The sequence below is a fragment of the Aythya ferina genome, assembly GCF_964211825.1.
Source record: "Aythya ferina genome assembly, chromosome: 1".
Lineage (NCBI taxonomy): Eukaryota > Metazoa > Chordata > Aves > Anseriformes > Anatidae > Aythya > Aythya ferina.
In genome coordinates this window covers 82,863,053-82,875,970 of record NC_140296.1, presented here as the reverse complement: position 1 = coordinate 82,875,970, position 12,918 = coordinate 82,863,053, and the positions used below count along the sequence as shown (strand labels likewise).

Below are 12,918 nucleotides of genomic sequence, written 5' to 3'. Positions count from 1 at the left end.
CATGAAAAAACTCAATCTGTCAGTCCTTACCTTACCTAAGCCCCTGCGTCGAATATTTTCTATCAAAATCCTTTAAGCCAGACCACATATAGGATATATGTGCTTCAGTATAAACTACCAAAATTCAATCTTTTCATCAGTTAATATTGTCAAACTTAAGTGGTCATAGGTCTGTACACTACTACCTGTGGCAGAGAAGTGCCAGGGTAGGTTTAAAACCAACATTGGTTGCACTGGGTCCTGTTTCTTCAATTTTCAATGATTCATGCCTTCAGGTGGCTGATGCAATTTACAGCTCAACTTTTAATCCTCGTATAGGGAGTTTGCCCAGTTCTTTTATACAAATAAATCATTTCTGATATTCTCCCTTGTTTTTACAAAAGCTCGCATCTTCTATCAAAGTTTTACTACAATGGGTCCAATGTACAGCAAACAAAGGTAAGAAAAAAATAAGCAAAGATTTTGTTCACCACTGCTTAGTTTCACTGAACAATAACAAATGGTGGTGGTATATCTGCAACAAGAGTTTGTGGTGGATAAACTGCTGGTGGAAAATAGTCATAAAATTCTGCACACTTTAAGCACCAGAAAACTGGGATGCTAACATAGAAAGAGGTTATAGAATCAAAAAAAAAAAAAAAAAAAAAAAGAGAGAGAGAGAGAGAAAGAGAAAAGAAATAATAGTCTTGTGAAAATAAGTCTCTGTTTATATCATTAAAAGTATGGATTTGGTTGCTATAGATTATTGAAACAAAGCAGCCTCATCTCTGCACTGTACCTTGTGCAGGTCAATAGATGGAGACTCAAAACATATTTGTATTACTCACGTGGGCATAACTCAGAAAGAAAAGCTGGTTGTGTGTGAAGTCAAGGCCTGGCAATAAAGGTTCTTCGTCTCCTCCTCTCTTTTCTCTAATCCATCTCCGGTATGCCTAATAAGAAACAGATACAAAGTGTCTTTCAGTGACATGGAACCTAAACACGACTATCTTTCTCTTTCTCACTCTCTTTTTTTAGTAATACCACATTCCAGATATTTTTCATATACTTACTCTGAAAGCCTCTCGCAAACCTCCATTATCTGCAATGTTTTCTGCCAAAGTCCGCTTGCCATTCACCTGGCAGAATGAAAGAACTTCAGTCACTTGACCTGTTTTTGAGCTTCCTTCTTGATCAATTTCAAGGGACAGGGAAAAAAATAAAGGAAGGCAAGGACAACTTCATCCAATTTCAGCCATCGTATCTCTGGTTAAGAAAACTGGTTTTCAATGTGAAAACTGTCAGTAAACAATCCTCTGTTATGAGTTATCCTGGCTCTTTGCCTAGATCTCTGTAGCACAAAATGTAGTAGATAAAATGCACTCAAAAATCCTGTCCCTGATCTTTGATCTGAGAATCAATAATTTTCCCCTGAAGATTGTTTTTCTCTGGTTACATGTGAGATCCAGTAGCCCCCTTCATAAACTTTTATCCAATAGGTTATATTTGTTTCTCTACATAACTCTTTATGTACTCCTGGGATGCTAAAGTGACTTTCAAGTCAAAACATAAAAGAGCATAATTAAAACTAGCCATCAGAGACAGAATTGAAATTTATAGTATATCCAGTGCTCTAAAAATATCTGTGAAGGAGATTCATGTTGCTTTTCCCCAATATTGATTACAAGAGTAAGAGTGATGGAAACAAGAATATGCTGTGAGAAGCAGTGCTATCAGAACTTTCTGAAAAAGCCAGTCTTCTGGTATTACAAAGTGCAATATCATCATGGAAAAATCCTCATTTCTGCAAGTGCAGCATTATCTCCAATCACCCAGCTGATACGGTCTTAGTGCTACCAGACAGTATTTGTAATTAAGCAGTTTTACTCTCTATTGTGCCTAAAATGAACAATGTAAATAGCACAGTTTTGAGCTGAGCTCTGAAGATCAATGCTGACTCACAATTCTTCCAATGCCATGCTCTCCCGTGCCATGGGGGATGAGCATAGGAGGGGCTGGGTTCAGGACCCACTTTATTTTCAGGTTGGTATAAAAGGAAAAAATGGGGTAGAAAAGGTAAAAGGGCTCAGAAGATACACAGGCACATGCACTCAGTCCCACCACTCAGTGTAGATTAGCACCCAGGTCAGACCCAAGGCATCTTGCTTGACACTTGGCAAGGGCGTAACAAGGAGAAATGGGAGCAGTAGAGGAAAGAGCAGACCCTTTCCTACCTGTCCTTCCTCCCCTCAGAAGGCCAGAGATGGAGATAGGAGGGAGGTTGTCAGGAGAAAAGTTGCTGGGACACCAGGGAACATCCATATGTATTAACTTTTTTTTTTTTCCAGCCTACATCCTCACACATTTTACTTGTGGTTACCTTGTGAAGTAGACTGATTTAGAGAATGAAATGAGAGTAAGCTTGCAGTGGTGTGTGAGCCACAGGTCATTTTAATAAGTGGAAGAAGTCCTTCTGCTGATCTCAGGAAGCTCTGGGTCAGGTATCTGAGACTAGTGGGTGCAGACAGGTCATGACAGGGCTCAGAGACCACGATAAGCCCTTTATTTGATCAGTTGAATTTATGCAATTACTGCACTCTGAAGCTATTTCTATATCCACTTTTTCTTTCATTACCTTGCTTTTCTGTAGATATTTTTATTGTAAACTAAATGAGAAAGAGGAAGAGTAAATAGGTTTCTTGATCCGTGTAAAATATTCGTACAGGAGTAAAAAAAAAAAAAAAAAAAAAAAAACCTGCAGAATGTATGAATATTGATGTAAATGACAGCAGAAGAAAAAGCTCTTTGCATGCATAGCTCTTCATACAGAAGCGATAAAATACATCAGAAAATACTACGATTATTCTTCTATCCTCTAAATAGTGCTTTAGGTTATGCCACAGAAATAGAAGGAAAAAGCCTCACATTACAAGGCTGCGGATAACAGGATCTCTTCATAAGCCCACCCACCAGCTTCAAAGGTGATAACTACACTGGAGGGGATAACTCAGATCTACCCCATTTCAAGAGACACCATAGAAAGTAAAGTGGATAGTCGAACCATTGGCAGGAACATTAGAATGACTCTGTGTTTCTTAGGGAAGGTTTTAATGACCTTCTGTACGTGACGTTTTTGTATTGACAGTTCTTGTCCTATAGATGTTCAGGAACAAGCCTGAGAATTGGTATATACAAATTACTTTGTATGAATTACTTTATATCTGAGTTGTTGAACTTCAGATTGGACTACAATATGGTCTTGTTATCTCTGAGACAAATATAAACAGCCTGAAGAAAGTATTACAATTATTGCTAAGCATTCAATGCAACTTCTAGAAAGGCAAATAATTTATTGTAATTCTGCTTCTAAAAGGTAAGTAGAGGTGGTGAAATTGACTAGGGGGTTGGGTACGTGTTTTATCCTGAACATTAAGATTAAAATCATGTCCTGGCCAGCATTAGTGGAATTTTAGCTATTGACTTCTGAAGACCTGGGATTTATCCTATTTATTCTCTGTTTGGGACACTTACATAAAGTGCACATTTTCAGAGAAGTCTATAGCTCTGATAGACAATAAAACAGAAAAAATTTCCTTGCACTTTCTTTCTCAGTTGTTTTCTATGAGCTACTGCTATCATAGTCCCTTCATTTGGGATACAAATTGGGTCTGTGTGCACATATGGAAAAAATAGCAAGAGTTGAATGTGAAATAAAGTAGGGTTTATACATCTGTTTTTATAGCTGTAATAAATAACAAGTATAATTGCTAAAGGAATGTATAAAACATGCTATTATGTTCTTCTTTTTAAAAACATTGGCTGCTCAGATTTCATTACTGACCTCATCTTCAGAAGACGTTTAACATGCTCAGTAATTAGACCAGCCCTGCTGAGTGGCTTCATCCTCTTCCTCTGTTTCCAATATGATGTGATGGGGAGAAGCAGTTTAACCCTGTCACCAGGGTATGAGTTCTGGTATTTGACTAGACTAATCAAATCTGGCAGACAATTTTAATCACAATTATTCACTTCAGAAAATGATTTGTTGTGAGAAATGAAGGTGGTAGCCTAATATCCCAATATATTGGGATTTATGAAAAGATAGATAAAAACAAACAAACAAACAAAAAAAAACACTCCTAATATACCAGTGCTTTCAATCACTTCTGTTTTACATACATGTAAGCCAGCTCTCTTCCAGTAGTAATTGCTGTATTGATTAACCATACATTTTGTCTTCTCTTTAAATTTTTCTTCAGAGCCAGTTGTCCACCATGGGTCTAAATTTCCATTTTTGTCGTATTTCCGACCTTAAGAAAGAAAGAAAAAGAATGAAAAAAATGAAAGAATGAAAGAATGAAAGAAAGGAAGGAAGGAAGAAAGGAAGAAAGGAAGAAAGGAAGAAAGGAAGAAAGGAAGAATGAGAGACCAGAAGAAAAGCAAAACAAAACAATAACAGAACAATAGCAAAATGAAACAAACAACCCATAATTTTCCAGTTTGGGAATCTAGCACTTCCACAGAAGTTAGAGGTAAATGTACTCATGGAAGTGTGTGAACAAAATGCTTAATATCAGCAGACAAAATCTTTACCTCAGTCAACTCAGTAGTAAAAAGCTCACATTCAACTATGTAATGTAAGAGGGATATAAGCTTTCTTGTGAATATAATTGTATTTTTCATCCTCAGCCTATATCTCTTTGTTTCTTTAAACCTGGTGACAACTAATTTATTACTTGACAAGAAAAAAAAATCTGTGTCATAGAAACTTCTGAAGTTTACTTTTTTTTTTTTTTTTTTTTGTCTTGGAGCAAAACTTGAACATTAGAACTACATTCATATAAACAAGGAAAATATATATGTCCCATTTCCCAGGCTGGTAGTTTAAGCAATGGAGACCAGACCACAACTCCTTGGCCAGGTTCTTACCTTCCCATTATAGAACTGAAAACAGCTTTAGGGAATTTGACACCTTGAACAAGACAGCACACTTCAATTTTCTTCATGCAATTCAGCATTATTAAGAAAAAAAACAATAAAAGAGCTAAAGTACACACACGTCATCTTTCTAATCTGTCAACTGTAAGGAAAATAAAAGTTATCAACATACAGACAAACACTCACCATTATTATCAAATCCATGAGTAAACTCATGGCCAACAATTACTCCTATAGCACCGTAGCTTAGTGACCTGTAACACAAAGAAGCAGTTTTCTCAGAAAGTGTCTACACAAAAAAATCAAAAGAACAGAAGACAGAAGATCAAACAGATTTGTACCTCAAGAGAGATCGTTATTAAAATTGGGAGGGGCTGGGGGGGGATGGGACAAAAAATCGTAAGGTACAATTTTGACTTAAGGTTGTTGAAAGTCTGAAGGTTAAATCCTTACTTGTTTAAAAACAGTCTTCAATATAAAATTTCAAAAAGCATTGCTGTGGCTCACTCATTTAACCAAATCATTTATTAGCATCATCTGAGCTCCAGAATGTCTCCTGCAGCTGATTGTATTATGTATATTTTAACCAAGAACAGAAAAAAGTTATAGATTGTATTATTCTCTTATAGTCATGAAAAAAGCATAGATCAAAGGCTGCAGTGGGCTTCTGTAATGCAAGGTCCAATCATTCTTCACTGGCATGCAACAAACAGACTTGCAAATGACTCTATAATGCAAAGCATTTAATAGATCTTCTTTCAGTTTTCAAAGTAAAGGTCAGACAATTTTCTTGCACCTGCACAGGGACAGGGCATGAACTGCAGTCACATAAATGCACCGGAGAACCAGAATAGACAGAAATATTTTGTATTCTTGGTTGACAATAAATGACATTTTCCTTGTTATACCCGAATAAACACGCATCTGGGAGAAATAGGGATGAAAGGTTCAGTATGAAATGTAATGGATATAGTGGTATAGTGTGTGTGTGGGGGGGAAGTTATCTGCTAAATTCATCTTTCATTTTTTAAGTTGTTCCTTGTGATTTTAATTATTTCCGTTATTGAGATGCCATATTTCAAAGTAGCTGAGAGTATTTTCAACTGATTGTATTGAAACAGGAGAAAGGCTGAGTGTTTTGAAGTAACATGTTATTACTGGACCTAATGATCCATAGCACACTAATTGCTCATCTCAGTCATGCCCAAAAATTATGATATGATTTAATTCCCCCTTCTCCCATGGCAATTCTTCACTTTGGATTTCTTTTTTTTTTTTTTTTTCCTGAAAAGTAATTTACATGTGATAAAATCTTCCCTATTGCTTTTTATTTTCCTTCTTTTTTTCTTTTTTTCCCCACTACTATTGCAAACCTTCATTAGAAGATGTTGGTTAAAATTATACATTTCTGCAATGAAAATATCGCCCTTTTGTGTGACAAATTTCAAATCTTGTGTAACACATATTGATAATTATCCATACTTAATGTACTATATTAGACTTGTTTTCCACATCTGAAGAAAAGTGGTTACACAAGATCTTTTAAAGAATAGCATGCAACCTATAAAGAGTTCAAGAAGAACCAATGAGACCTATTACTAAATGCATCTTATTAATGATAGGTAGCAGAGAAAACAGGCTGGTTCCCAGGCATACCCAGGTCTTTCCCCAGCTCCAAAATATGGGGGAAAGTTTGGGATTAAATTTGTCCTTTCCTTCTATGAACCCCATTCAGTATTTTGTCCTGCTCAACAACAGCTTTGCCAGAAATGCTCCCAGGTCTGCTCATGCTCTTCACTTTTGGGACACAGCTAGACACAGGTGGAGAGGATTAGATCAAGCCCAACAAGTACCATATTGGAGAGAAATGTTCTGGGACTGGGGAGGCTCTGAGGACAGCAAGGAAGCTACTGACTCAGCCTGATGTCTCTATTTCAATAAATCTGGCACTGAAGACTCATAACTATGAATAATGGCATTTGGATGGTATTTTATTTCATGTACTGAGATGTAAAGTGACAACTTAACTTCCCTTTATGCAAATAGATGCAGCTGTTTTATAGTGGTTATGCTGGAACTGGACACTAGATATGCACTAAATGTTAAATATTTGCTAAATCAGTTTTTCATCAAGTGCTGATGATTTTTTGATGATTTTTCTGTTCCAGTGCCATGTACTGTTTCTTTTAAGCAAACAGAAAACAGATCCAGAATATTTCAAGGACAAAAGCAATCTGTTGTCTGATATAAAACAGCTACATTTGTTTACTAAATTTCATTTTGATACGTACTCAAGCAAAACCAATTTAAGCTAAGGTAACCTTTAAAGAAGAGAAATGAGCAAAGTACAAATCTTTGAAAGAACCATAATTTTATCACTATGGCAGAAGGTCAGGGCACGGAGAAACCTCTTCAACAAGTAAAGCTGGAAAATGATCTGTAATAACCACAGCAGAAAATAAGTTCTCCTTAACCAGAAAGGACTTTTCTCTATCCCCAGTTACCACTCAAAAAGTCACGTGGCTAGGGAGAATTCTTTTTGAATGCAAATTCATTCGTTCCTAAATTGAATGCATCTCTCTACACATACTGCCAAATTTTTTGTTTACAGGGACACATCCAGACTGGAAGATGGCAAACCAAAAACGTTTTAAAAGTTTGATTTTATTTTTTCACAAATATTTATTAAGGACATGTTTCACTTGTAATTGACTTTCTCTAAGTACAAAATAACTTTCAGAAACTGGTGTCAGAGACTTTTTCTGGTCTGAATCTGTCTTAAAATAGAAAGATATTGGACTGCATAGAAGCAGTCATCTTTCAAAATTAAATATCTATGACCCGTAATTACTCTTCCTTGTCTATAGTAGCACGTAAGCCTTCTCAGACAATCACTCTTGCACATAGAGGTATTCTCATGCACCTCAACAAACAGACCCACTGTTAATCTTAGATTTTAGCAGAAAATGAGAAGAAAAAAAAAAAAAAAAAAAAAAGATAATAGATGGCTTCTCAGTCTTTTCTGTTGAAGGAGTGTTGGTCAGCTGATTTACAATTGCTTTTAATACCTGCCATATGCACACTGCTGCATCTGCATACTATAGCATTGAACCACTTCTACTAAAGTGCACTTAATTAGCAATTCATGTGAAAAATCAGTCATCAGTTTAAGACAACAGCAACACACATACTGCTCCCCAGGGTAAGAAAAGTTATCACACAAAGCAGCAGTTTTTAGATTTTTTTTTTATTATTATTATTATTTTTATTTTTTTTTACTATTGCAAAATCAGGACACAGCAAGGAAAAACAAGGCAACCCAAAGGTTGAGCTTTCCCTATACAGTGACAAGACAGTATTACTATGAAATACTTATTGGCTATCTTTAGCAGTATAGCCTGTTTTCTCTATGCCCTCTTCTTTGCCTGTATGTATTTTTCATGTAACTAACACCGTTACTTTCTATTCCTTGCTTTCACGTGTAAGAGGTTCCCCTGATGCAGTACCTACCTAGGATACTCTGTTCCCCAAAAGAAAGGCTTTTGCAGTTCTCCTGCTGGGAATCCTGTAATAGCAAAAGAATGACAATTGGCATCAATACATCAATATAGCTGAATTGCAAAGTAAGTCAAAAGGCCCAACAGTCACCTTTTTTGTTTAGTTTTAGAAGATTTTGCTAGGCAAGCTTTACCTCAGGTGGTACTTTCAGAATACGATGGAGAGGATCTTTGAGAAGTGGAGATCTCTCTCTTTCAGGAGCCCAATGAAAACAAGATGCTGCATTGCAAGAACATCTCCATGGCTATATGTGCATATATGTGTGTTTGTGCATTTGTTCCCATGAATAAACAGCTAGCATTTCTCATGATAAAGAAGAAAACTATTTGATTGCTTTCAGATGTGTTGACAGATCAACAGAGAATTTACAGTCAAAGACCAACAAGAATTATGAAATTGTTGGTTTAGTGAAGCTTCAGTACAGCAAAAGACATATGAAAGTGATATAACGTAAACCCAATTATAGTCTGTGAAATCAAAGGTAAAGGAACATACTTAGGCACTTCAGTAGAGGAGAGCTGTAGACAGTCCAGGCTGTAGAGCCAGTCTAGCTACAGGAATTACCTGGCTGCTTCTGGTAAACTAACAAGTAGCCAAAACACACTATCATTGTAGACACTGCAGTGAGTGGTGATCTACTACGTTACACAAAGGAGCCAAAATAGTTCCTTCATCAAAGTCATAGGTCTATTTCTAAATCATGGATGAAATTTCACTGCTATGATTCTGAAGATGATGGAGCAAACCATGTTAACAGTTTAACAACCCAAATAGTTGTCAAATAAAACAGACACTTATACCCAAAGTTTTCAAATGCTGGTGAAAACTGTAGTTCATCTGGGTCCAAATGCAGAATTTGATGCCTCACATGAAGAATTCTTATTTACAAAGCATGGGCTTACATCCACTTTGAATGTTACCCCAAAGGAAATGGTCCACTGATGATTCACTTGCTTTCCCAGGAATCTCTGCTTCACCTTACAAGGATCACTGCAAGAAATCACCCGGCTACTCAGATCAAAACAAACAAACAAAAAATGTATTCACTCGATTTTGATCACCTTCAGTTTTTCACTGACATAGATTTTCCAGTAATGTTTCAGGCAAAATTTCTGCTTTCCTTCCAAAGACATTAAATACAATATCCTGAGGGTAATTCACACCAAATGATATAGCAAGTGTTATGTTCTCCTGACTGCTTTTTTTTCACCATTCTACCCTGGCTGCCTTGACTACCTATTTGCAATTAGTTTAACAAAAAGTATGGTTTTCAAACTTATTTTCTGAGTACTTTTTTCTCTTACTTATGCAGATGCTGTTTTGTCCTTTCAAGCATGTTATCAACTGCTTTCCTGTTGCTACAAAACACAATTGTACCAATGTCAAGGACAAAGCTTTCCTGATCTAATTCTCTTTACCTCCCAGCACACACAGAAAAGTGTTGAGTGTTTATGGTGTGTGTTTTTAAACATCTCACAGTAATGGTTCACTGGCACATCCTGTTGAAAATTGTTTGCTAGTACACTAAGTTCTTCCTAAAAAAAGTCTTATAAGTTTAGAGAGGAACAAATCCATCCATTAGCGCCTGGTCCAAAATATACAGAGGCTAACAGAATTATCCCAGGACTGGGCTGTGGCACATTTATGTAAGTAAACGGCACTCCCCCATTCCACATTACAGCATGCAATGTTCCAGCAGGTTGGTTCATGTGACACCTGAACCTTCAGTGTCCTGCTCACATGCATTTTGTGACTGCTATATGTTGTCATCAACTTTGTGTGCTAAGCACCATAAGGTACTAAGAGTTGGAAATCTACCCTGAACTACATTGCATGCTTCCTTCCAAGTTCAAAAGTTCAGGCACACAGCCGTGTACCTGCTAGCACATCGAGAGGCTATCAAGATCTTGTAAGGAGCAGAAATTGCTTTGCTTATGCGTACACTTCAATAGTGAATTTGCACTTGTCTGTGCTCCGATAGAGGTATACATGCATTTTTTTGAGTAAACTAGGTGCAAAGTTTCGCTCAGGTTCACCCACCTAAATAATATAATCTAAAGGTACCTTCATGTGACAGTGCTGAAACAGTCACATGTGAGTTAAGCCATGAGATAAAGTTACCACTCATGTTATGTGAAAGAATGGGAAGAAGCTCCAACCATGAGTCCATTCAACAGGTTGAAAATTATCTTACTCTAAGTCAGGATCCATTTTAGATAAGACATGCCAAATAATGGAGTTTGTTTAAGGAGTGGTTTCTGCTTGTGCTGTGTGAAACACCTTTGTAGTTCAAATGCACCAAAGCAAGCTTAGGAAGTATTTTCAGGCCAAAGTGAGTCACTGAATATAAGACCTGTTTAAGGAAAACTCAGGGAACCCAATAGGGTGTTTTTGTTCAATAAAATTACTATCTAGTTTTAAAAGTGATTCCTGAGCAGCTAATAAAGTGGGGGTGTCCTTTCCTTCAGAGATTCATGGTACTAAGTGATAGAGGGTGCTTGTCCAGTATTGCAACAGTACAGGGATACAAGGAACAGTTTTGAAGCTGGCAACACAGGGCATCCCTCTAGAAACAATGTCTCCCTAAGGCAAGTGTCAAAAAGATTGTCCTTGGAGGAGACAAGGAAAACAATATCCTAGACCTAGAATCTCCTTGAAGTTATGACATGAGATAGATCACCTGACAGTTTCTTATTCTGTGCTGTTTTGAATCCCCTGAGTTAGGCAATTCCCTTCTGAAGCCTGTTTCTTGCTTGCTTGCTTGGCATATTGCACCTAAAAGAATTAATGACAAAACTCAGCGAGCTCATAGTAGGATGCAGAAGCAATAAATACTAATAAGATTATTTATATGCCACTGGAGTTCAAGTGAGAAAAGCACTGATCTGGAGAAGTAAGTCAGGCAGACTTCAGTTTCACATCTTAAAGAATGGATATAGGCAATGAGTAAGTACTTATAGCTAGCACTTCAACACAAATTTAGCCTTTAGTGCATCTTTACATGCTTGCTCTCTCTACATGGTCCAAGAAGAGGAATATAGGCTTAAAACCCCTCTGTCAGTTATGTGTACAGTTTACTACTAGTGCTGACTTGGAACACAGAAAGATAACTGTGCTCTCTTATTACAGACCCCCAGAAAAATCTCTCTGCCATAGGTATGATCTGGACTTGCTGAATCTGCCTTGCCTACTTTCTTACATCCGACCTACTTTTGTAGCAACATTGCAAGACTGCAACATCATTCTGAGATGGGCACATGCCATAAGAGCACTGGAGATTTGTGGACATCTGAGCTCAAACTATCAGAAAACAGCACTAATACTGTACATCCAAGCATTTTAGAGAAGGCAAGATGGATGAGCTGGATTGTCCTCCAGATGGACTTTGTGCCATTGATCACAACCATTTAAAGCCCAGCAGCCATGATCATAGATAGCCCTTTGAGTCCAGCAGTTCCACCAGTTTTCAGTCCACGTGAATGTCTACTTATCTAGTCCTTACTTCATCAATTTGTGTTTGAGAATATTGTAGGAGAGTGTGAAAAGTCTTGCTCAAATCAAGATAAATGACATGCACAGTTCTCCCCTCATCCCCAAGTAGATGATAGAAGGTTATTGGGTTGGTCAAGAAATGGTTTCCTGGATCTCTACTTTGAACCCTGTCATATACACAGGGACAGAGGTGAGGCTGACCAGCCTGTAGCTCCCTGGATCCTTCTTGTCCTTCTTGAAGATAGGAGTGACGTTTGTTTTCTTCCAGTCCTCAGCAACCTCCCCACAACCTTTCAAAAATAAATAGGAGTGGCCCTGAAATGCCATCAGCCATCTTCTTCAACTAATAGGTTTGTCTTACCAGATCATGGACTTGTGTCTGTCCAGTTCTGTTTATATATTCCCTGATCTGCTCTTTCTCCAATGAGGTAGGACTCTTTGCTCCTTTGTCTGTTTTACCAGTAAAGACTGAGGCAAGAAAGGCATTGAGTACCTCAGTCTTTATAGGATCATTTGTCACCAGGTTCCCTGAGCCATTCAGCAGTGTGTCCACATTTTCCCTAAACTTTCTGTTGATGCTGATATACTTGCAGAAACCTTTCTGACAGCCCTTCACATCCTGCACCAGATTCATCTCCAGGTAATTTTCCTAACCCCTATGCCCACACCCTTGGACAGTGACTTTTTGCTGAACTTTCCTCTTGTTTATTTTACTGCTCTGGAACACAGGAGTATTTCAAACAGTGAAGCACATCTGGCTTACTTTAAATATTTCACTCTGAATATATGCTGATCTTGAAGCTCTGACAGCACTCTCCACCTGCACAGAACTACTTTTAACTTAACTGAAGGCATCTAGCTTCATTTTATCTATTGCACCAATTTTTAGCCTCTCTCCCCAGCAAGATGCTATGAAGTTTGTTGGAGTATATTTCAAGCTTGAAACACTTT

The 12,918-nt window shown here is 37.5% G+C and overlaps 1 protein-coding gene across 1 annotated transcript in view; it reads right to left on the bottom strand.

The window, feature by feature from the left end:
- Nucleotides 1-12,918, bottom strand: part of PHEX (phosphate regulating endopeptidase X-linked) — a 103,114-nt gene that overhangs the window by 7,580 nt on the left and 82,616 nt on the right. Inside the window, exons 16-20 of the mRNA XM_084492481.1 lie at nucleotides 8,428-8,482; nucleotides 5,104-5,171; nucleotides 4,159-4,289; nucleotides 1,053-1,118; nucleotides 828-932 (exon numbers count right to left, since the gene is read on the bottom strand). Coding sequence (XP_084348607.1) covers nucleotides 828-932; nucleotides 1,053-1,118; nucleotides 4,159-4,289; nucleotides 5,104-5,171; nucleotides 8,428-8,482 — 425 coding nt within the window. The remainder of the gene's footprint in view (nucleotides 1-827; nucleotides 933-1,052; nucleotides 1,119-4,158; nucleotides 4,290-5,103; nucleotides 5,172-8,427; nucleotides 8,483-12,918) is intronic.